Source organism: Centropristis striata, chromosome 21 (assembly GCF_030273125.1).
Source record: "Centropristis striata isolate RG_2023a ecotype Rhode Island chromosome 21, C.striata_1.0, whole genome shotgun sequence".
NCBI lineage: Eukaryota > Metazoa > Chordata > Actinopteri > Perciformes > Serranidae > Centropristis > Centropristis striata.
The window spans coordinates 7,820,776-7,843,968 of NC_081537.1; the positions used below are offsets into that span (position 1 = coordinate 7,820,776).

At 35.6% G+C, this 23,193-nt stretch overlaps 1 protein-coding gene across 1 annotated transcript; it reads left to right on the forward strand.

Moving 5' to 3' along the window:
* The first annotated feature begins 137 nt into the window (after nucleotides 1–137).
* Nucleotides 138–15,364, forward strand: LOC131959321 (fatty acid desaturase 6-like). Its single transcript, XM_059324481.1, has 6 exons — nucleotides 138–826; nucleotides 6,330–6,496; nucleotides 9,677–9,857; nucleotides 10,974–11,161; nucleotides 13,833–14,012; nucleotides 15,077–15,364. Exons 1-6 carry the CDS (start codon nucleotides 592–594, stop codon nucleotides 15,224–15,226), a joined length of 1,101 nt encoding a protein of 366 aa, XP_059180464.1. The 5' UTR covers nucleotides 138–591; the 3' UTR covers nucleotides 15,227–15,364.
* Nucleotides 15,365–23,193: the final 7,829 nt, after the last annotated feature.

Here is a 23,193-nt window from a genome sequence, read left to right on the forward strand (position 1 = left end):
CATTCTGCACATCAGCATCTCCTGAACCTTTCCCCCAGTGAAGGAACAACTGAACAGCCACTGTTAATCCACTCCTTTCTCCCTCTCCTTTCCCAGGACGTTTGCCAAGGTTACAGCAATGGGAGGGAGGGGGAAAGGGGAGGGGGGAGCTGCTGACACAAAGGAGCACAAGGGGCCGAGCCACATGCACAATGTATGAGACACCAGAGAGGAGGGAGCAGCCGACTCCGAGCTGAGCAGCTGCACTTCTGCGTGAGGATTTTTGAGGATTTCCATCACATCACAGGGCAAGATTACTTCTCCGGGTCGTGGGACAATAAATTCCACTGCATCGGAGTCAGCTGACGGAGGAGGGGGGGAGAGAGGAAACAGAGTAAGAGAGATGAGGAGGTAGAAGAGGAGGGAGGCTCTTGAAGCAGCAGGAAGGGGGCCGGGCCTCTCTGACAATGCTTCTCACCAATAAGGACTTTCGTAATGCTAACTTTGACCTGTGGACTCTCTGCTCTGGGTGCAGCAGCGTGTAGCAGGAGGACTCAGAGCCAGAGTGCAGGCTGACGGGGCTCTGAGTCGGTCGCCAGCACAGGAGCTGACATGCAGAATGTACCGGAGGAGGAGGAGGGGAGCAGGAGGAGGACGGGGGAGACGGTGGTAGGCGGGAAAGGAGACCCGGAGGTGAGGAAGGACGGAGGAGAGCAGGAGGAGAAGGAGTCTCTGATGATGGAGCTGACCAGGCTGGTGCAGAAGATGGTGAAGGAGAGCAGCTGGTGGGAGAGGAGAGGAGTCGACTGCAGCATCCTGGCAGCTGCCTTCCTCTGCCTGCCGCCCGGTGAGACTCACAACCTCACACAACTTTACACAACTTCACACAACTTTACACAACTTTACACACTGCAAATGATTTGGTTCTTACCAAGATAAAAAAAAAAGAAGTGTTACATAATTGTTTTTGAAAAAAGAAAAAGTCCTTTTTTCTCACTGTATGTACTTTTGCCTGTCAGAAGTGTTAGATACTTTATCTTGTTTGAAGAGTTAATTTCTTATTTTAAGTGTTCAACATTTCTAGATTTAATAATCTTAATTTAAGAAATCTTGTCAAGTGAAATTATCGGTCCATGCAGCAAGATCATTTCCATCAGATTTAGTGTTTTTATCTTGTTTTTAGACACCGCTTTTTTGCAGTGTACAACTTCACACAGCCTCACACAACTTCACACAACTTCACACAACGTTACACAACTTCACACAACTTCACACAACCTCACACAACTTTACACAACTTCACACAACCTCACACAACCTCACACAACCTCACACAACGTTACACAACGTTATACAACTTCACACAACCTCACACAACCTCACACAACTTCACACAACTTCACACAACCTCACACAACCTCACAGAATTTCACACAACTTTACACAACCTCACACAACCTCACACAACTTTACACAATCTCACACAACCTCACACAACCTCACACAACTTCACACAACCTCACACAACTTCACACAACCTCACACAACTCCACACAGCCTCACACAACCTCACACAACTCCACACAGCCTCACACAATTTCACACAACCTCACACAACCTCACACAACTTCACACAACCTCACACAACCTCACACAACCTCACACAACTTCACACAACTTCACACAACCTCACACAACCTCACACAACTTCATACAACCTCACACAACTTCACACAACCTCACACAACCTCACACAACTTCACACAACCTCACACAACTTCACACAACCTCACACAACCTCACACAACTTCACACAACCTCACACAACCTCACACAACTTCACACAACTTCACACAACCTCACACAACTTCACACAACTTCACACAACTTCACACAACCTCACACAACTTCACACAACCTCACACAACCTCACACAACTTCACGCAACCTCACACAACCTCACACAACTTTACACAACTTCACACAACTTCACACAACCTCACACAACCTTACACAACTTCACACAACTTCACACAACCTCACACAACTTCACACAACCTCACACAACCTCACACAACTTCACACAACCTCACACACCTCACACAACTTCTATATTTGACTATATTTAAGTAGCATTACAAAACATTTTACATAATGTTTCTGCAGTTTAAATTGCCTAAATTTGTTGTTAATGTTTTTGTTCATTGAAACAATGACAAAATGAGGCAACTGTGTAACAACACCTTTATCTTTCTTGTAAAAAAATAGTTTTTTCAATAAAACATTTTCCAACAAGTTTACATGGCAAAACAATGACAAGGTGTAGTTCACCCTCAAAGAGGCTGTACAGTTAAAACACAGTGAAAATTCAGTTACAAATAAAAACAATTAAAATGAACAGTATTGATCAAACATTAAAAGCAGTTGTGAACAGGTTTTAACACGTTCTTTGAAGGTAGTTGAATGTGAGCAGCCTGTGATGTTTTTTGGGTGAGTTTAAAACAAAAATATTAACTTTTTGTTACTATGGTGAAGTGAGATGGAGTTAACCGTGAGTCGGGCCACTTATTCCACTTCAGTGTGTAAAGGTCGACTTTATCCAGAATTCTGAAGCTCCTTCACAGCTGGACAGATCGGAACGTCCCACAGGGAGCTTCAAGGGCTTACCCAAACTTAGTTTAGAGAGTTTGAAGAGTTATTATGTAAATTCTTTTGGTGTTGTTAGTGAAATGTCCCTCAGTAATGAGACAGAGTGGCTGAAGTCCTCTCAGGTCTAACAGTCGCTCCTCAAGGCTGAAGCTCAGATCTCTATCTGCAGAAGTTGCAGCGAGGTCGTCAGATATGATAACAGCTTCTCTCATCTCATCTGCAACACAAGACAGAGATGTTACAGCACACACACACACACACACACACACACACACACACACACACACACACACACACAGGCTATATACATGTGCATTTCAATAAATTAGAATATCATCAAACGTTTATTTATGTCAGTAATTCAATTCAAAAAGGTGAAATAACACATTATATACAGTAGATCCATTACACACTGAATGAAACATTTCATGTCTTCATTTATTTAATTTCTTCTAATTATAATGATTATGGCTTACATTTAATGAAGAACTAAAGTCAGTGTCTCAAAAAAATTGAATATTACAAAAGACCAATTTTAAAGAAAGTATGTTTATTATAGAAATGTTGGTCTCTGAACAGTATGCCCATAGATATGACTCAATACTTGGTATTTGACTTGAACTACTGGAAATAGACTTTTCCATCATATTCTAATGTATTGAAATGCATCTGTATATACAGATTCACAGATCTTAAACATCCAGCGGTGTTCAGATACTAAAGACAAATTATTTTCTTGTGTGTTTTGTCTCAGAGTCTCTTTATTCTTCAGTTGAAAGACTTTGAGTCTCCTGAATGTCCTTGTCTCGTATCGTACGGAATTTGTCATTGACCTGTGCTGAAGCTTTCAGTTATTGTTTATTGTCTTTAATACTTTATTAGAGCAGTTAACATGCATTTAACATTTCCTGACACATGATGTTGTTCATACTTAAAGCATTCCTGCAAAGTTTATGTGTTTTATAGTGGAAAAAGTAACCAGAGAATACCTGGAATCACCTTAAATCAGACAGATATTGTCTTTTCTATCCTAATATTCATTGGCAATGCAATTTATGTGCCTTGAGAGCATACAATGCATTTATTATTGGCAAATATGTGTTGATAACATGTAGTTTCACATCTTATTCTGACTTTTTTTCATCCACATAATAACAAGCAGACACATTAATACATTATAATAACTATAAACTGCCAAGAAATAAAAACTTCTAGAGCCCAAGATGATGTCTTAAGATTGATTAAAATGCAATCTACCACTTATTTTCCCTATTTATATAATAAATATAATGAAAACTCTCTCTTAATGTTCCTGTAGCATGAGCTGATGTCTTCATAATGCTTGTTTTGTCTGATATAACAGTCCAAAACCACAAAATATGTTTAATTACCACAGAAAATAATTAAAAAAAAGCTTTAAATATTCACTTTTTAGAGGCTTAAACCAGTGAAATTGTTTCTAGATTATCAAAAATGTTGCCAGTTAATGACCAATCTATCATTCTCGTATGGACCCTTAGAATTAAAATAAAATTAATACATCAACTGATAATTGCCTCATTCATTAATTTAAGTGAAACATTTACAAACAGTTATTTTTATGTTTGAAATACAAACGGAGCTATTTCTGTTGACTGGTTACATTCATACCATCATTCTCCTTTAACTGGGTCGCTGGTTTCACATTCTGACCTCAATTAGGACGATTAGAGTCTATTGTGAGTCTGTCAGTCGATCATTGGAGGTGACAGCCCAAAAAAAACACCCACAGTACACATTTAGTTACCACATTTTGTCTATTTGTGTCGACAGATTTCTTGTAAATTCACCAATAGTTAATTAGACAATGCCTCATTTGCATATTTAAACATGCAATTTCAGAAAACTTGTAACACAAAAAACTAACTGTCTTCATGTCAGTAATCAGCTGGAGAAGTTTCTGTTGATTTCTGTTAGTTTTTGTGGTGTTGGTCAAGATGTTTGGAATTTTACAATCCATATCTCTATCCATAGTTTTGTTTACTCAGATTGACTTTTTTCTCAAACTTTGAGCCAAAAAAATCTGCACTTAAGCACTTAAACACAGCAAACTCTCCAGTCTGTAATCTGACATTTTTAACAGAGTTTTGTTAGAAAAATAAACAGTTTACAGTTGTGTATATGTCATTTAAAGAACTTTTTATTCCTAAAAACATGTATAAAAAAAGAGATATCGTCTGTAAAAAAGAAAACTTTGACTCTAATATGTGAACAAAATGAAACTAGAATCTGTCTTTATCCAATGTTCAGATTTCTTCTCTGAAAATGTATGCAAATATTTAATGAAAAATGCACAATTTGCACATTTAAGCATAAAATGTCTACAAACTTGTAATGCAACAAAGAATTGTACAAGGTTTGATGCCACTCCGTGCTGCAGTTAAAGGATTACTGCTGCATTCTTCTGCAGCTTTTATAATTTCTCTCAGATGAATCCACACAGTGATCTCTCCCTGCTGTATGAGGGCGAATAAATACTCATTCTGGAGTGAATTTAGTGCCTCAGAGCGCCTGAGGAGACATCTGTCGTCGGCATCACAGAGCTCGTGACTTATCACCAGAAATAGTCCTGCGCTTTGACACAGCAGGTGCCGAATATTAGCACACTTTGATTGGGTTAGGAAGGAAACATGTCACCCAAAACCAGCCGAGCAGGCGAGCCTCTCACTGCTGCTGCTGCTTTATTATTGTTATTATTATTATAGTTTAAAATGTTCCCACAGAGCAACACACTGACACTGCAGAGCATTACTATTTAATGTGGTCAGAGTGAGGTCCTTTATCTTAGAACTGAGTTCACTTACAGGAAGCTAGTATAAATATTTAAATGTTTGTGGATATTGGATTGAGTGATCACAGCTGAGTGCAGGATGATAAAGACAATAATGATACTTTAAATGCAGAACATGCTCGTTTCTGCAGCAGTAAACAGAAGGATTGCAGGTGATGTAATTGTGCAGGATAATAAAGAAAATAATGAGAATCAAAGTGCAGAAAATGCTTTTTTTCTGCAGCAGTAAATAGGAGTGCAGGTGATGTAACTGTGCAGGATAATAAAGAAAATAATGAGAACTAAAGTGCAGAAAATTATTTTTTCTACAGCAGCCAAATGGGAGTGCAGGTGATGTAACTGTGCAGGATGATAAAGACAATAATGAGAATTAAAGTGTAGAAAATGCTTTTTTTCTGCAGCAGTAAATAGGAGTGCAGGTGATGTAACTGTGCAGGATAATAAAGAAAATTATGAGAATTAAAGTGCAGAAAATGTTTTTTTTTCTGCAGCAGTCAATAGGAGTGCAGGTGATGTAACTGTGCAGGATAATAAAGAAAATAATGAGAATTAAAGTGCAGAAAATGTCTTTTTCTGCAGCAGTAAACAGGAGTGCAGGTGATGTAACTGTGCAGGATAATAAAGAAAATAACGAGAATTAAAGTGCAGAAAATGCTTTTTTCTGCAGCAGTAAATAGGAGTGCAGGTGATGTAACTGTGCAGGATCCTGTGATGCTCAGACTCACCTGCAGGATCCAGTTTCATCCTCACACCTGATCTTCCTGCTGACAGTGACACCGTGTGCAGAGTCTGCCTGGCTGAGTGCTCTCTGATAACAGACCTGATCTAACTAATGGATTAATGGATGAATACTGTGTGCCGTGTCTTGCAGCCTTCCTGCTGCTGAGCTCCTCTCGGCTGCTGGTCTTCTCGGCCGGCGTGCTGCTGATGGGCTTGGCCCACGCCGTCATCACCATCAAGGGGACACATCTGGCGAGCCACGGGTCTCTGAGCGAGTCTCAGGCCTGGGGGAAGGTCTGGGCCGTCTTCTTTATCGAGGTGAGACGTTCACAAATACATTGCAGACGATCATTAAACACCTGAGGACAGCTCACTCTCACACGCAGCTCTGCTAGAAATACTTCTGATGGAGTGGCCTTGTGGACACTTAAAGGAGACAGTTTGACAGTTTGGAGAAAAGTGCTTGTTGAGTGTGCTTGGAAGAGCCATTATATATATATATATATTTATTTTATTTTTTATTTAACCTTTATTTAACCAGGTCGGTCCCACTGAGACACAAAGACCTCTTTTTCAGGGGAAGCCTGGCCAATATACTCTCCACTGGGCTTCTTCCTATTATTCTTCCGTTTCTTCCGTGTTTTTTTCGGTTGACTACTCCTCCCAGAGTTTTGGTCGCACATACATTAAAGGTATCAAATCGACTGTCTCAGCCATGACAAGTGTACTATGACTTTTCTAAGGGTTTCGGCAAACGGTTTTCAAGTTATTTGGCAAAAACAAAAAAATCCCCCCAATGTTACCCTATTGAGAGGCTAGAGTGAATGACATCACAGCTAGAGTGTAGAGGAAGAGAAAAATCTGTCAAAAAATAAATTCGGAAACTGCGCTCGAGGCTGAAATAATTTATACGAAGAAACGTAGGAAATTTGGCCTTCTCACTCATATTGGTCTGCTAAAGCTGTCAGAGTTATAGTTTGGGCGTAGGACGCACAGATGATCCACCAACACACACCCACAGCCTCATAGACCGCCATGGTAAAAAGGAGGGAACATTTCTGGAGGAAAGCAGAGGTACCAGTTTCTTCTGATCGCTCTAAAAAACAATTTCTTTATTTTTCTTCACAATCATATGTAGACGTTCAGGAAGAACTCAGGATGCTCAAAGTGAAGTCGGTTCACTGATAGGAGCTTCGGTTTGGACAAAAATGCTTTTTGCTTGAAGGGAATTTTTTGTTGTTTTTTGCTCCATATAAGTGGCGTCAAATGTCACGGGAGCAGCTGCAGTTGATTGCTCTGAATAATGTATGGGTGAGAGTCATGGGCCAGAGTCAAGCACACTTAAAATTTATTTAGAAATTTTGTAGTTTGCTTTCTTGCTGAGAGTTACAAGAGAAGATTGATACCACTTTCTGCACAGACGTAGCCACCATTACCTCACCAACACTGCGTACACTCCAGCTGATATTGACTTTATTAGGAGGCTAAAATAGATTTCCAATAGAAGGACTAATGCTCTCTTTAAAGCCACCAGACTCTAACTCAAAAACAATTTATCCTCACAGAACACAGAAGCTGTCGGCCTGTTGATCAATATCACTGCCAGAATAAAAAAAACTCGATTTTGGTTTAAAACAAAATGTATTTACCCTAAATGTACCCTGTTGCTGTCAGAAGGTAACCACCAGTGGCGGTTCTACACAGGGGCCTACAGGGGCCACTGTCTGGCGTGGCCCCTGAGTCAAATTAATAATAAAATGATAAATGTATAACAAATAATGACGGAACAATTCTTACAAATTTTTTGTTCAAACAATATTTCATTGTAGACAAAAGGAACCCAGAATCTGTACATTGTATAAAAGTTTAAATGTGCAATAAAAGCTTGTGCATATATACAGTCACGGAAATAAATATTTGATAATGATTTTGGTTATTATCAAGAAAACCATGGAAAATGTCTAAATATCAGCTCTTAAATTAAAATCTTATCAGCTTTTTTTTGTTGTTATCATTATATTTGTCCAAACAAAAGTACATTTAGTTGTACCAGGCATTAAAATGAACAAGAAATTAAAGAAAAAGGGTGGTCCAACTCTTTTTTTCAATGACTGTATACATAAAAAAGATCATTCTACCTGTTCTGTACTTTAAAAAAAAGGCAGTAGCACAAAAATGAGATGTCATTGTCGTAATATATATATATATATATATATATATGTATATATATGTGTGTGTGTGTGTGTATATATATATATATATATAGTTGGCAAATCGCATTGTTTCAATTAAAGTATTTGTATATTCCAAATATACTTAAATTTAATTTTTAAATAAGTTAAAATAAAGGTTTTGAATGCTTAAATATCATCTTTGCCATTTGCCATGTGTCCCTCTGATAAACACAGTAACACTGGTCTAGAACCACCACTGGTAACAACACCTGAAGACACAGCATCCTTTTAGTCTATTTCCCTCTAAATAAACCATAATTTATTGAATGAACATCATGCTGTAATCAAGAAGACTTGAAACTAACAACTGAGACCATATGAGAATGTTTACTGAGTCAGTAGGATCATTTTATTCATTACAAGTCGACTTTTACAAGTAGGTGAGTCGCCCCCTGCTGGACATTAGAGAGAAAGCAGGTTTAAGGCACTTTAAAGTCAATGTGATGCTGTAGCCTGGCTCTGTCTAACAAAATAATCCTCCCAGCACTTTTTAAATAAGTTTCATGATTAACATCATATACATCATGTGTTTAATCTGTACAAACACAAAATATGAAGGTGTTTTAAGAGGACTGTTTCCCTAACAGGGACACCAAGAAGTCACTGTTACAACCAAGGAAACCAAAGAAAGTCTTTATAAAAGCACAACTTATCTTTCCTATATTTATTACTTAATATACTTTTACTGAAGCTTGATGTTAAGCGTACAGAAATGAGAGTGGGATCAATATTCTTTTCTAACTCTCTGCAAGAAATCTAATAAGTAAAGCTCCACAAAAGTGTTTTCTTTGAAAACCAGGAGGGAAACCAGAGAGCTACAGACCCTGTTTCACAATATATAATATAAAATGATATTGATCCAATCCCATATTTAATGGCTCTTCTTTGGCAAGTCCAAGTGATCTCCTGAGCTCCTTGAAGAGGAAATAATAAACTCATTTACTGGCACGTACGACTGTGGAAAGACCAATATTTACAGAGAGGAAATGATGTGATTAACACAGTAAAGCAGGTTATAAAACATTTAATAACCTCAGTGCTACAACAATCAGTTGAATGACCTGCTGCACATGTCATCCTCATGTTTACCCTCTGCTGCTCTTTGCCCTCGGCCTGTTTTTGGGCTTCTTATCAAAGCCAAGAGGAAAAGAAACACAATAAAGCTGTGCTGAAGTCCAGCAGCACGTGTGGATCCTCCAGATTGTTGCATCAGTGCGTGATGTTGTTGTTGTTTGTCCCATGTGTCGTGTGTTGGTGCTGTCAGATCTGCGGCTCCTTCTCGGCACGTGCCGGCGTCCACGGCCACATTAAGATGCATCACGCCCACACTAACGTCATCGGTCTGGGGGACTCCAGCGTGTGGAAGGTTCCCTGCCTGCCCCGAACCGTTTACCTGTTCATCGCGCCACTGGCCGTGCCCATCATCACGCCGCTCGTTGCTCTCGGTAAGAGGCACCACACACCGAGAGAGGCTCAGACGCATTTATATGGTGTCCCTGAGAGCTCACAGAGCTGCAACCTAAGAAAACACAAGCAAATACACAAAACACAACGTCACCCTGTTAAAATAATCGCCTAACTCATTTTTTCAAGTTTTGCAGGAAACACAAAAAACTTCACCAAAAGTGTAACATATGACATTTATTGACAATTTCACTCAAAAAGGATGTAACAAAGGATGGCTATTGGCATTGTGATAACACTGTGTGTAAATTATGTAACTTAAGAGAAATAAAGACTTAGGCAATTTTTAACATGCTTTTGTGACTGAACTAAGATATGGTAACACTTTATTTTGAAGGTGTCTACGATTTTACCATAGCTGGCCGGCGTCATGAGGAGATGATTTAGGCAAAAAAAATAATAATTTGACAAAAAATGACATAGGCGATTATTTTCACAGTGTGACGACAAGCAGATTGAGAAAACATCTTCATCAATTTGACAACACAAGCGCAGCATTTAGAAAACGCTGCAAAGACACAACAGAAGTGTTTCCAGAGGACACTTTAAAGTGATGCACACGTCTGGACATCAATAGCATGCTAGCATTAGCAGGCTAGCAAGACCAAGACCAACTCATTACCATTGAGAGAGACCAACTAAAACGTGTTAATAAAATAAATAACGTGATAATATCACGTTAATTCATGTTAATGATATTTTCATGTTATAATGTTGAACGTGAAATTATCATTATCTTGAAATAACGTGATAATATCAAGCGTGTCCAGATGTGTGCATCACTTTAAGTGTCCTCTGGAAACACTTCTGTTGTGTTGTGGTCTTTGCACACTTGTGTTGTCAAATTGATGAAGATGTTTTCTCAATTTTCTTGTGTTTTGTGTATTTGCATGTATTTTCTTAAGTTGCAGCGCTGTAAGCTCTCAGGGCCACCATACTTTTATGAGTTAACTCACATACTTCTACATTAAATGTGACCGCCAGCATAACGCTGAGATAGATTTCTCCCTGTCTGATCCTCTTTGTGTTCCCGTGTTAGCTCGCCTCTCTCACCCAGCTGTCAGTTTATTCTCAGGTGTGTGATTCTGTGCCTGCAGCTCACCTCAGAGGCCACTCTGCTGCCGTGGTGCTGAGGACCATGCTGATGGTCTCTCTGGGCCTCTACTCCCAGTACTGGCTGCTGGTCCACGTGTCCGGCTTCCAGTCGCCCCTCAGCACTCTGCTCTGCATGCTGGTGTGCAGAGCCATGTTCTCCATGCCGTACATCCACGTCAACATCTTCCAGGTGAGAAATACCTGCAGCTGGACTGTACATGTACAGAGTCCTTAGTGCAGTAAAAGTACCAACACCTCACTGTGAAATTACTCCACTACAGTAAAAGTCCTGCATTCAAAATTTACTGAAGTAAAAGTACAGAAGCATCAGAAGGAACTTAAAAACACACTGGGAAAGACAAAAACACCCCAAAACAAGTTTTACGACTAAAATGAACTTCATGTTGTATTAAAAAAGACTTGAAACTAAAAATTGAGACCATGAAATCTTTATGAGAATGTTTACTGAGGTCACAAATCAATCCAATCCACTTTATTTATACAGCACGGTTTTTAGCAAATACAAGGTTTCCATAGTGCTGCACAAATAAATAGATAAGACAATAAAAGCACAATAAAAAAAGATAAGTAGACACTAGAAGGATAAAATACAATAAGATAAAATTAAATAAAAATGAAAAGATATGGCGCTAAGAATAAAATAAATAAAATGAACGGCCCGCACAAAATGAAATATGTATGTATACACATAAAATCATAAAATCAAGTCAGAAGTAGGCTCAATTTCTCATAGACTTCAGTACAATCTGACTCTTTTGCAGCCAGTAGAGTCGCCCCCTGCTGGACATTAGAGAGAATGCAGGTTTAGTACTTTTTTCTCTGTTACTCTCTTTTCCAGCATTTTTATTTATTTTATTTGTATTTTTATTTTATTTTATTTTATTTTATTTTATTTTATTTTATTTTATTTTATTTTATTTTATTTTATTTTATTTTATTTTATTTTATTTTATTTTATTTTATTTTTTATTTATTATTTATTTATTTATTTATTTATTTTTGCCTTGTGCTTTTCTATATCAGTTATTAGTTACTCACTATAAAACATTTGCAGGAATGCTACAAGTATGAAGAACATGATGTGAAACAAATGTAACTTTCTATTAACACCCCCCAAAAAATTATACATTTAAAAAAGATATGTGATCTTAATAGTAGGGACCTGATGATGAGTTAAATGTTCATGTCTGTACCAAATTTCTTGGGAATCCATCACAAATATCCAATAGTCCAGATATTTAGCTTGAAGCCCAAAGTGATCAGCCGATAAAAAGATAAAAATAAGAATCAATAAGAAATAAGAAGTCAGTAGGATTCATCCTCTGGGGAACATGAATGTCTGGAGAAAATCTCTGCACCAAAGCAGTGGACTGACTGATGAACACATTGAAATCAGTTTTGGTTTGAGGTTTCTCATTACATTTTCTTTCTATTAAGATCATGTGAATGCTCTACAACTTTACCAAACACTAGATTCAGCCAGAAGTAGCCGGCACATGTGTTCTCTGACAGATTTGGTAAAGATTTAATGACTGTATGTTTGTGAACCGCCTGTTGTTCCTCAGACTGAGAGCAGCTTGTGTTTCGTGGATCAGACCGCTGAAGGACCGACGGATAAAAAGAACAGTTCATGCATGATTTTCCCAGATGGAATCTGAGCGCTGCAGCTCATTGTGCATTGTTCTGATCAAAGTGTGTGAAGGTGGATTAGAGAACAGGTTCTGGCTGTTTGTTCTCTGTGGGGGGTCGGACTGAGACCTGAAGTCCTGCTGCTGCTGTTGTTGGCTGGTGTCCTATCTTTGCTCCCTGAACTCTGTAGCCCAGTTTAACCTGGACTCTGGTGTCTCATTTGTGGACATCGTGTATAAAAACTCTTCTGTTATAGAGAGAAAACACGTTTACACATTAACACTGTGTGAAAGTATGCAGCACACTTCTGGCTGAATTTAGGGATTAGTAGAGTCGTACATTTCTGGAGTTTTCAGTCGTATCACATGATTTTAATCAAACAAAATCTAATTAAAAACCTCAAACTGTGGCATTTTAATGCCTGGTACAACTAAAGGTACATTTGTTTGGACAAACTCAACACTAAAGGAGTTGCTAGTAGTAACTTTAAATAGGAGACTCCTTGTTTCTAAATATAGGTTTTATTTTCAGCAGATTTGGGGCTAATATTGAACATATTCCTTATTAAATCTGTATCTAATAAAATCGTTTTTTTTCAAAGAGCAAACCTGGAACTTATCACCAGTTCTCAGATCTTTTGCTTCAGTAAAAGTATTACACCAAAGTGTAAAAAAAATTCTTCTTAAATGAAAGTAGTAATAATAATAATAATAATAATAATAATAATAATAATAATAATTGTTAATAAATACAGCATTTAGTGTTTCACAATTAGGACATTAAATTACATGAATAAACAGATAATAAAAAATATAATTTTTTAATAATAGAAAAAAATTACATTTAAAAATAATAATAAGATGTAAATAAAAGATATGGGGAAAAAACCCACATAACAATAATAATAATAATAATAATAATAATTGTTAATAAATACAGCATTTAGTGTTTCACAATTAGGATATTAAATTACATGAATAAATGGAGAATAAAAAATATACATTTTTTTAATAATAGAAAAAAATTACATTTAAAAATAATAATAAGATGTAAATAGAAGATATGGGGAAAAACCCACATAATAATAATAATAATAATAATAATAATAATAATAATATAGAAAATCAGAAGTCCTAGAATAAACTGACTTTGTACTGTATATAACTGCTTGTAGACCTTTATTTAATCTGTGTCCCCTGTGTGTTGTGCAGCACATCGGCCTGGACATGTTCTCTCCGACCCGCCGGCCGAAGAGGATCTACCAGATGACCCACGGAGTCCTGAACCTGCCCAGGAACCCGCTGCTGGACTGGGTGTTCGGACACTCGCTCATCAACTGCCACGTGGAGCACCACCTGTTCCCCTTCCTGTCCGACAACATGTGTCTCAAGGTAAACACGGTTTCTGCATGCTGGAGGGACTTTTACTGCTGAAGGATTGGGTTGTTTCGCAGAAAAAATTAGATTTATGCTTCATGTCACATAATATAAAGAAGGAAAAGCTTGATGCAGACACGAAAAATTCACATGTTACCATATCCAAATAAAGATATTAAATAAAATATAGAAGGATTATATCGAATAGTTAAGTATATGTGCAAAAATACTTTTTTTTAAAAAAGTTGGAGAATGTGAATGTCAATTTTGATTTAATTTAATTTAATTATTTTTTTTATTTTGGTATTTTATTATTTATCTATTCTCATATTTATTATGCCAATTTACTTATATCTAGTTATTTTGGAGGGGAAGGGGAATAAAAAATGAGAAAAAAGAAAATGTGCTTGTCTGTCATTAAAGATAAACTTTGGAGAAAAGTTGCTGCTAAATTAACACGTTAGAATACTTTTGTAGAGATTTTAAGTAATTACAGCCCTGTATATTTTAAGAAACTCCTGTAATATCCTCCTTAGACAATAATGTCATCTGAAAAATGCATGACAGCTTTAAACTTAAAAAACAATCAACAAAATAGCAATATATAATATAAATATAAATATAACAAATAAATAAAAAATAAATTGTTCTTATTTTCTATTTCCCCTCCCCACCCAAATAACTAGATATATAAATAAATTAAAGTACCCAAATAAAAAAAATAAAATAAATAAAAATAAAAACACTCACATAAATCCAACACCGAGCAAATGGAAAAGAAAATAAGGAAAGAAGACACTTAATCCGACCAGCAAGTCCTTAAAGTCAGAAATAATTGGAATCATTGTGTATTTAGTTATTTCAAGTTTAAGGAAAGACGTAGAGTCTTTCAATTCAGGAGTAGACTTAAGTTCTCAGTGCGGCTGAAGGAGCTCTTGTATATTATAGGACTCCAGTGTTACAGGTTTCTATATTTGTAGCTGATGAGTGTCGGCCTCCTGGTTCGTCTGGGCTGCACACACACTCTTCTAACTGCTCTGTGTCTGTGTTTGTGTGTGTGTGTGTGTGTGTGTGTGCAGGTGAAGCCTGTGGTGTCCAGGTATCTGACGGAGAAGAAGCTGCCGTACCAACAGGACAGCTACCGCTCCAGGCTCCGCCTCTTCTTCCACAGATACCAGGAGCTGATGGTGTTCGCCCCGCCCATCACCGAGCTGGTGGGGGTGCAGTGATCACCAGCTGGTGGGACTAAAGACACTAAAGAGTTTCATCCATAACACACTGATACAGAGTCATATATAGTCGGGAAAAAATATTAAACCATTGTTTTCTCTAGTTTCTTGTTCATTTTATTGCCTGCTACAACTAAAGGTACAATTCTTTGGACAAATATAATGATAACAACAAAATAGCTGATAAGAGTTTAATTTAAGAGCTGATATCTAGACATTTAACATGTAAATCATTATGAAGAAAACCATGTTAAATGTCTAGATATCAGCTCTTAAATTAAACTCTTATCAGCTATTTTTGTTTTTATCATTATATTTGTCCAAACAAATGTACCTTTAGTTGTACCAGGCATTAAAATTAACACGAAATTGAAGAAAACAAGGGTGGTATAATAATTTAGTTTATCTAATTCATCCCTCATGACTGTTCTGTTTTGTTGAAATAATTATATGAATATTCTACACATTTAGAGCTAATTTAACAAATAGCACAAAGAAAAAAAGCACTGAACCAAAAGCTCACTTCTTTATGTTTAATAAAAGCTGGGAAATTCATCCACTGCATAAAAAAGGTAAAAATAAGCACAACAGTATTATATTTAAAACAGTAACCAAATGCGTTCTAAATGACTTTAATTTTACTGTTTGTTTTTGGCTTTCAGACACTATTTTTGCACAATAACTTCAATTTATTGACATAGAGTTTTACAGAAGAATGATTAAATCAATTCAAATATTATTACTTGTTGTTACATCATGAATAATATACTATTTAACTTTTAACAGTTCAGACATGTAGGGAAATACACGAGCAGATTTTAGTCTTTAGACACAACTTTGAGCAAAAAAAAAGTAAATAATTTGATTAATTTTCTATAAAAACAATGATAGTAATAATTGTTTTCTTAGTATTTTAGAAACTATTGAAGCCTTTAATTAGAGATAGAGAAGCAAAAATAAATGATTCAATAAATACAGAAATAGCTAAATAAATAATAAAATATATGTAAAAATATAGAATTTTACATGTATTTTTTGAATTTATTCATATATTTTGTATTTATTTTTACATTTATTCATTTTTTAATCCATCTAAATGACACAAGTAGAAATAAATGAATAAATAAATACAGAAATATATAAATAAATAATAAAATACATGTAAAAATATACAATTTTATATGTATTTTTTGTATTTATTCATATATTTTGTATTTATTTCTGCATTTATTCATTTTTTTAATCCATATAAAATGACACAAGTAGAAATAAATTGATAAATAAATACAGAAATATATAGATAAATAATAAAATATATGTAAAAAATATCGAATTTTACATTTATTTGTTGTATTTATTTATATATTTTTTATTTATTGATACATTCATTCATTTTTTTAATCCATCTAAAATGACAAGTAGAAATAAATGAATAAATAAATAAATACAGAAATACCTAAATTAATAATGAAATACATGTAAAAAAAATATAGAATTTTACATGTATTTTTTGTATTTATTGATGTTTTTCATTTATTTATTCATTTATTAATTTTCTTAATCTAAAATGAAACAAGTAGAAATAAATGAACAAATAAATACAGAAATAAATTATAAAATACATGTAAAAATATAGAATTTACATGTATTTTTTTTATTTATTTATATATTTTGCATTTATTTATTCATTTATTAATTTTCTTAATCTAGAATGACAAGTCGAAATAAATGAAAAATGAATACAGAAATACATAAATAAATTATAAAATGCATGTAAACATATAGAATTTGCATGTTTTTTTATGTTTATTTCTATATTTCTACATTTATTAATGTTTTTTATCAGACACTTTGTTGCACTGAACTGACAGCACATTGACACATGATGACCTCAGACTGTTTGTTTCTTTCTGTTAATAAAACTTAACGTGAATTTTCATGAATTAAACTGTTTTATCGACACAAACGTCTGCGCTGCTTTTATTACCTGGTTCATCAAGTTACATTCCTGATGAAATAATTGTATATTAATACACATAAAACTACAGTGTGCTTCTGCTAATGTCACCACTTCAACCAAACCACACAAACAGTGTCCAAGCCAGGGACTCCGCTGCTTATAGAGATATCATAGAGTCTCATCACCTTTGCAGTGAAAACTCGGCAAGCTAGCCCCGAAAGAGTAGCAAAATAAATCCACAAAACGATAGAGTATGTCTTATCTTAGCTGTTTTGTGGTCAGAAGTTCTATTCCAGTGCAAGAAAACGCTGCTAATGTCTACTCCTATGTCTCTGCTTTAGTTTCAGATCAATCACGAAGGTACTGGTTGTTTACATTAAGACAAAGGGGCTTTGAAAGTGTGAACTCCTGGTGCAATATACCACTTTTTCTTTAGATGTAAGCATCTAAACTTAATTATATTACTTACTTAATTCATATATATATATATATATATATATATATATATGAATTAAGTAAGTAATATAATTAAGTTTAGATGCTATTATATATATATAATATATATATATATATATATATATATATATATTTATATATATATATATATCTTTCAAAACATATTTTTCTATAATGTTATGATTTGAAAATGATGTTATGATTTGAAATGATGATGTGTGTGTTATTGTGTCTCAGGGTTCCGTGTGTTCTGTGTTCTGATGTCTGCACATAAATTAGAACACAGAACACACAGTCTGTTTAAACACAGTTGAAGTCTATTAGAGTCTAGTTAGAGTGTGAGCTCTCCACAGACTGGACAGACCACTGGGCAGACACACTGTGGATCTGCTTGGATTGGGAACACTACTCAGAGTTTTTACATGTAATGTAGTTTTTTATTTACTTTGTGAAACCTGTGGATCAAGGAGACACAAGGAGAAAGTGGAAGCCTTTTTCCTGCATGTTGCCTGAGCCATGTGCAGAGTCCTGAAGATAACGGTGAAAGAGGTAGGGATCGACGTGCTCAGACTAAGTTATGTCATGTTTTGGTTACTGTGTTGCAGTGCAAGGTTTCTGTCTCTGAATTTATTGGGTGATGGTGTATGTCCTCTCCTGAAGCCCAATAAGAGTTTAATATAGTGAGGGATCTTTATTTATTTATTTATATTAACTGCAGAGACCACATTGTGCTGTTTAGCAAGAAACAAAATCCCCAAGTCCACTAATGAGGAATCTACAGTGACAGTCACTGTTAGGAAGTTTGTTTCTGTGATATTGTGAACAAGGTTATGATTATTTGTGTCATTGTTGCTGTTAATACCTGCATGCATGAAAAGAAGGTCTCTTGTGTGTTTTTCTTCACAACTTTAACTCACATTTTGGAGCTTTTTCTTGCCCACTGGATAGAAATGCCATAATATGCTTTTTATTAAGTTTTGCTTTCTTCCAAAGGAAAACTCCAATTTTAACTCTAAACTAAAAGGGTTTTGGGTTGAGTTTTTGTCATGAGAGGCATCTTTATTTAGTTTTATAATTTTTTTGGTTTCATTTTTGTGTTTTTTGTTGAAATGTACAGTACTGTGCAAAAGTTTTAGGCAAGTGTGGGAAAAAATGCTGTAAAATAAGAATGCTTTCAAATCAGAATTTATATTTTTATCAAAAAACAAAATGCAAAGTGAGTGGACGGAAGAAAAATCAAAATCAATATTTTAGTAATATTTTATAGTTTTATTTCATTGTTGTTTCCGAAATGTTTGTCATTTTTACTGTCAAGACACTTGTAAACCTTGGAAGAAGGTCTCTCTTGTGTTTATCTTAAGGAAAAATCCAATTTTACTAAACTTTTTTGGAACTTTTTCTTGTCCATTGGAGAGAGGTGTCATAATATGCTTCTTGTTATAAACATTTTATTTTTCACAATGAAAATCCACCTTGACATATAAAATGAATCTTTCAAAACATATCTCTCTATGATGTTATGATTTGAAATGATGATGTGTGTGTTTTTGTGTCTCAGGGTTCCATGTGTTCTGTGTTCTGATGTCTGCACATAAATTAGAACACAGAACACACAGACAGTCTGTTTAAACACAGTTGAAGTCTATTAGAGTCTAGTTAGAGTGTGAGCTCTCCACAGACTGGACAGACCACTGGGCAGACACACTGTGGATCTGCTTGGATTGGAAATACTACTCAGAGTTTTTACATGTTATGTAGTTTTTTATTTACTTTGTGAAACCTGTGGATCAAGGAGACACAAGGGGAAAGTGGAAGCCTTTTTCCTGCATGTTGCCAGAGCCCTGTGCAGAGTCCTGAATATAACGCTGAAAGAGGTAGTGATCGACGTGCTCATGTCATATTTTGGTTACTGTGTTGCAGTGCAAGGTTTCTGTCTCTGAATTTGTTGGGTGATGGTGTATGTCCTCTCCTGAAGTTCACTAACAGTTAAACATAGTGAGGGATCTTTATTTATCTGCTCACCATGAACTGCAGAGACCACCTTCTGCTGTTCATATTCCTCATTAGAGGATTTTGTTTCTTGCTAAAGTGACAGTCACTTTTAGGAAGTTTGTTTTTGTGATATTGTTAACAAGGTAAGATATATATATATATATATATATATATATATATATATATATATATATATATAGTACTGCGCAAGGGTTTTAGGCAGGTGTGGAAAAAATGCTGTCAAATAAGAATACTTTTAAAAATAGAATTGATGAATTTTTTAAAATCAAAAACTAAATGCAAAGTGAGTGAATTTGATCACCCTTTGCCTTCAAATGAGCATCAATTCTTCTAGGCATTTGTTCACACTGCCTAAGACTTCTGCACAGAACTGTCTATATGTATGTATGTATATATATATATATATATATATATATATATATATATATATATATATATGAGGACAAAAAGTCAAAATAACAAGAATACAGTCAGAATGAGAAAAAAAAAGTTGAAATGAAAAAAGTCAAAATGACAAAAAAGTTGAAATCATGAAAAAAAAGTCAGAATGACTAAAAAAGTTGAAATCATGAAAAAAGTCAAAATGACCAAAAAAAAGGAGGTAAGTCACAATGTGTTTTAATTTTATTTTATGTCATTGTTGTTATTGAAATGTATTTTCAATGTCAAGACACTTGTAATCCTTGGAAGAAGGTCTCTCTTGTGTTCTTCTCAAGGAAAACTTCAATTGTACTAAACTGTTTTGGAGCTTTTCCTTGTCCATTGGAGAGAGGTGTCATAATATGCTTCTTGTTTTCTATATATATATATATATATATATATATATATATATATGTACAGTACTGCGCAAGGGTTTTAGGCTAGTGTGGAAAAAATGCTGTCAAATAAGAATGCTTTTAAAAATAGAATTGATGAATTTTTTAAAATCAAAAACTAAATGCAAAGTGAGTGAATTTGATCATCCTTTGCCTTCTAATCAGCATCAATTCTTCTAGGCATTTGTTCACACTGCCTAAGACTTTTGCACAGAACTGTCTATATGTATGTACAGGTATATATATATATATATATATGAGGGAAAAAAGTTAAAATAACGAGAATATAGTCAGAATGAGAAAAAAAGTTGAATTGAAAAAAAGTCAAAATGACAAAAAAGTTGAAATCATGAAAAGTCCAAATGACAAAAAAAGTTGAAATCATGAAAAAAAAGTCAAAATGACAAAAAAGTTGAAATCATGAAAAAAAAGTCAAAATGACAAAAAAGTTGAAATCATGAAAAAAAAGTCAAAATGACAAAAAAAGTTGAAATCATGAAAAAAGGTCAAAATGACAAAAAGTTGAAATCATGATAAAAAAAAAGTTGAAGTCATGATAAAAAAAAGTCAAAATGACAAAAGAAGGAGGTAAGTCATAATGTGTTTTAAATTTATTTCATGTCATTGTTGTTTTTGAAATGTATGTAATTTCCACTGTCAAGACAATTGTAAGCCTTGGATGAAGGTCTCTCTTGTGTTTATCTTCCCAAGGAAAACTTCAATTGTACTAAACTGTTTTGGAGCTTTTCCTTGTCAATTGGAGAGAGGTGTCATAATATGCTTCTTGTTTTCTATATATATATATAAATATACATATATACATAAACATATATGTACAGTACTGCGCAAGGGTTTTAGGCTAGTGTGGAAAAAATGCTGTCAAATAAGAATGCTTTTAAAAATAGAATTGATTAATTTTTTTTAAATCAAAAACTAAATGCAAAGTGAGTGAATTTGATCACCCTTTGCCTTCAAATCAGAATCAATTCTTCTAGGCATTTGTTCACACTGCCTAAGACTAATGCAAAGAAGATGATGTCATGTGATGATGATGTCAGGTGATGATGATGTCATGTGATGATGATGTTATGATGTCAGGTGATGATGTCAGGTGATGATGTCATGTGGTGGTGATGTCATGTGATGATGATGTCATGCGATGATGATGTCAGGTGATGATGTCAGGTGATGTCAGGTGATGATGTCATGTGATGATGATGCCAGGTGGTGATGTCAGGTGATGATGTCATGTGGTGGCTATGTCAGGTGATGATGATGTCATGTGATGATGTCCTGTGATGATGATGTCATGATGTCATGTGATGATGTCATGTGATGATGTCATGTGATGATGATGTCATGATGTCAGGTGATGATGTCATGTGATGATGATGTCATGTGATGATGTTAGCTGATGATGTCATATGATGCTGATGTCAGGTGGTGATGATGTCATGTGTGTTGTCAGGTGATGATGTCATGTGATGATGTCAGGTGGTGATGTCAGGTGATGATGTCATGAGATGATGATATCAGGTGATGATGATGTCATGTGATGATGATGTCATGATGTCAGGCGATGATGCCATGTGTGATGCCAGGTGATGATGTCATGTGATGCTGATGTCAGGTGGTGATGATGTCATGTGTGTTGTCAGGTGATGATGTCATGTGATGATGATGTCAGGTGATGATGATGTCATGTGATGATGATGTTATGATGTCAGGTGATGATGTCAGGTGATGATGTCATGTGGTGGTGATGTCATGTGATGATGATGTCATGCGATGATGATGTCAGGTGATGATGTCGTGTGATGTCAGGTGATGATGTCATGTGATGATGATGCCAGGTGGTGATGTCAGGTGATGATGTCATGTGGTGGCTATGTCAGGTGATGATGATGTCATGTGATGATGTCCTGTGATGATGATGTCATGATGTCATGTGATGATGTCATGTGATGATGTCATGTGATGATGATGTCATGATGTCAGGTGATGATGTCATGTGATGATGATGTCATGTGATGATGTTAGCTGATGATGTCATGTGATGCTGATGTCAGGTGGTGATGATGTCATGTGTGTTGTCAGGTGATGATGTCATGTGATGATGTCAGGTGGTGATGTCAGGTGATGATGTCATGAGATGATGATATCAGGTGATGATGATGTCATGTGATGATGATGTCATGATGTCAGGCGATGATGCCATGTGTGATGCCAGGTGATGATGTCATGTGATGCTGATGTCAGGTGGTGATGATGTCATGTGTGTTGTCAGGTGATGATGTCATGTGATGATGATTTCAGGTGGTTATGTCATGGGATGATGTTGTCAGGTCGTGATGTCAGGTGATGATGTCATGTGGTGGTGATGTCATGGGATGATGTTGTCAGGTCGTGATGTCAGGTGATGATGTCATGTGGTGGTGATGTCATGTGATGATGATGTCATGATATCATGTGTGATGTCATGTGATGTCAAGTGATGATGTCATGTGATGATGATGTCATGTGGTGGTGATGTCAGGTGATGATGATGTCATGTGATGATGATGTCATGATGTCAGGTGATGATGTCATGTGTGATGTCAGGTGATGATGTCATGTGATGATGATGCCATGTGATGTCAAGTGATGATGTCATGGGATTATGAAGTCAGGTGGTGATGTCAGGTGATGATGTCATGTGGTGGTGATGTCAGGTGATGATGATG

Coding starts and splice junctions, on each gene's coding strand:
- LOC131959321 (XM_059324481.1), top strand. CDS start 592: ATGCAGAATGTACCGGAGGAGGAGGAGGGGAGCAGGAGGAGGACGGGG. Junction 6,497..9,676: donor GGGCCGTCTTCTTTATCGAG/GTGAGACGTTCA, acceptor TGGTGCTGTCAG/ATCTGCGGCTCCTTCTCGGC. Junction 14,013..15,076: donor CCGACAACATGTGTCTCAAG/GTAAACACGGTT, acceptor GTGTGTGTGCAG/GTGAAGCCTGTGGTGTCCAG.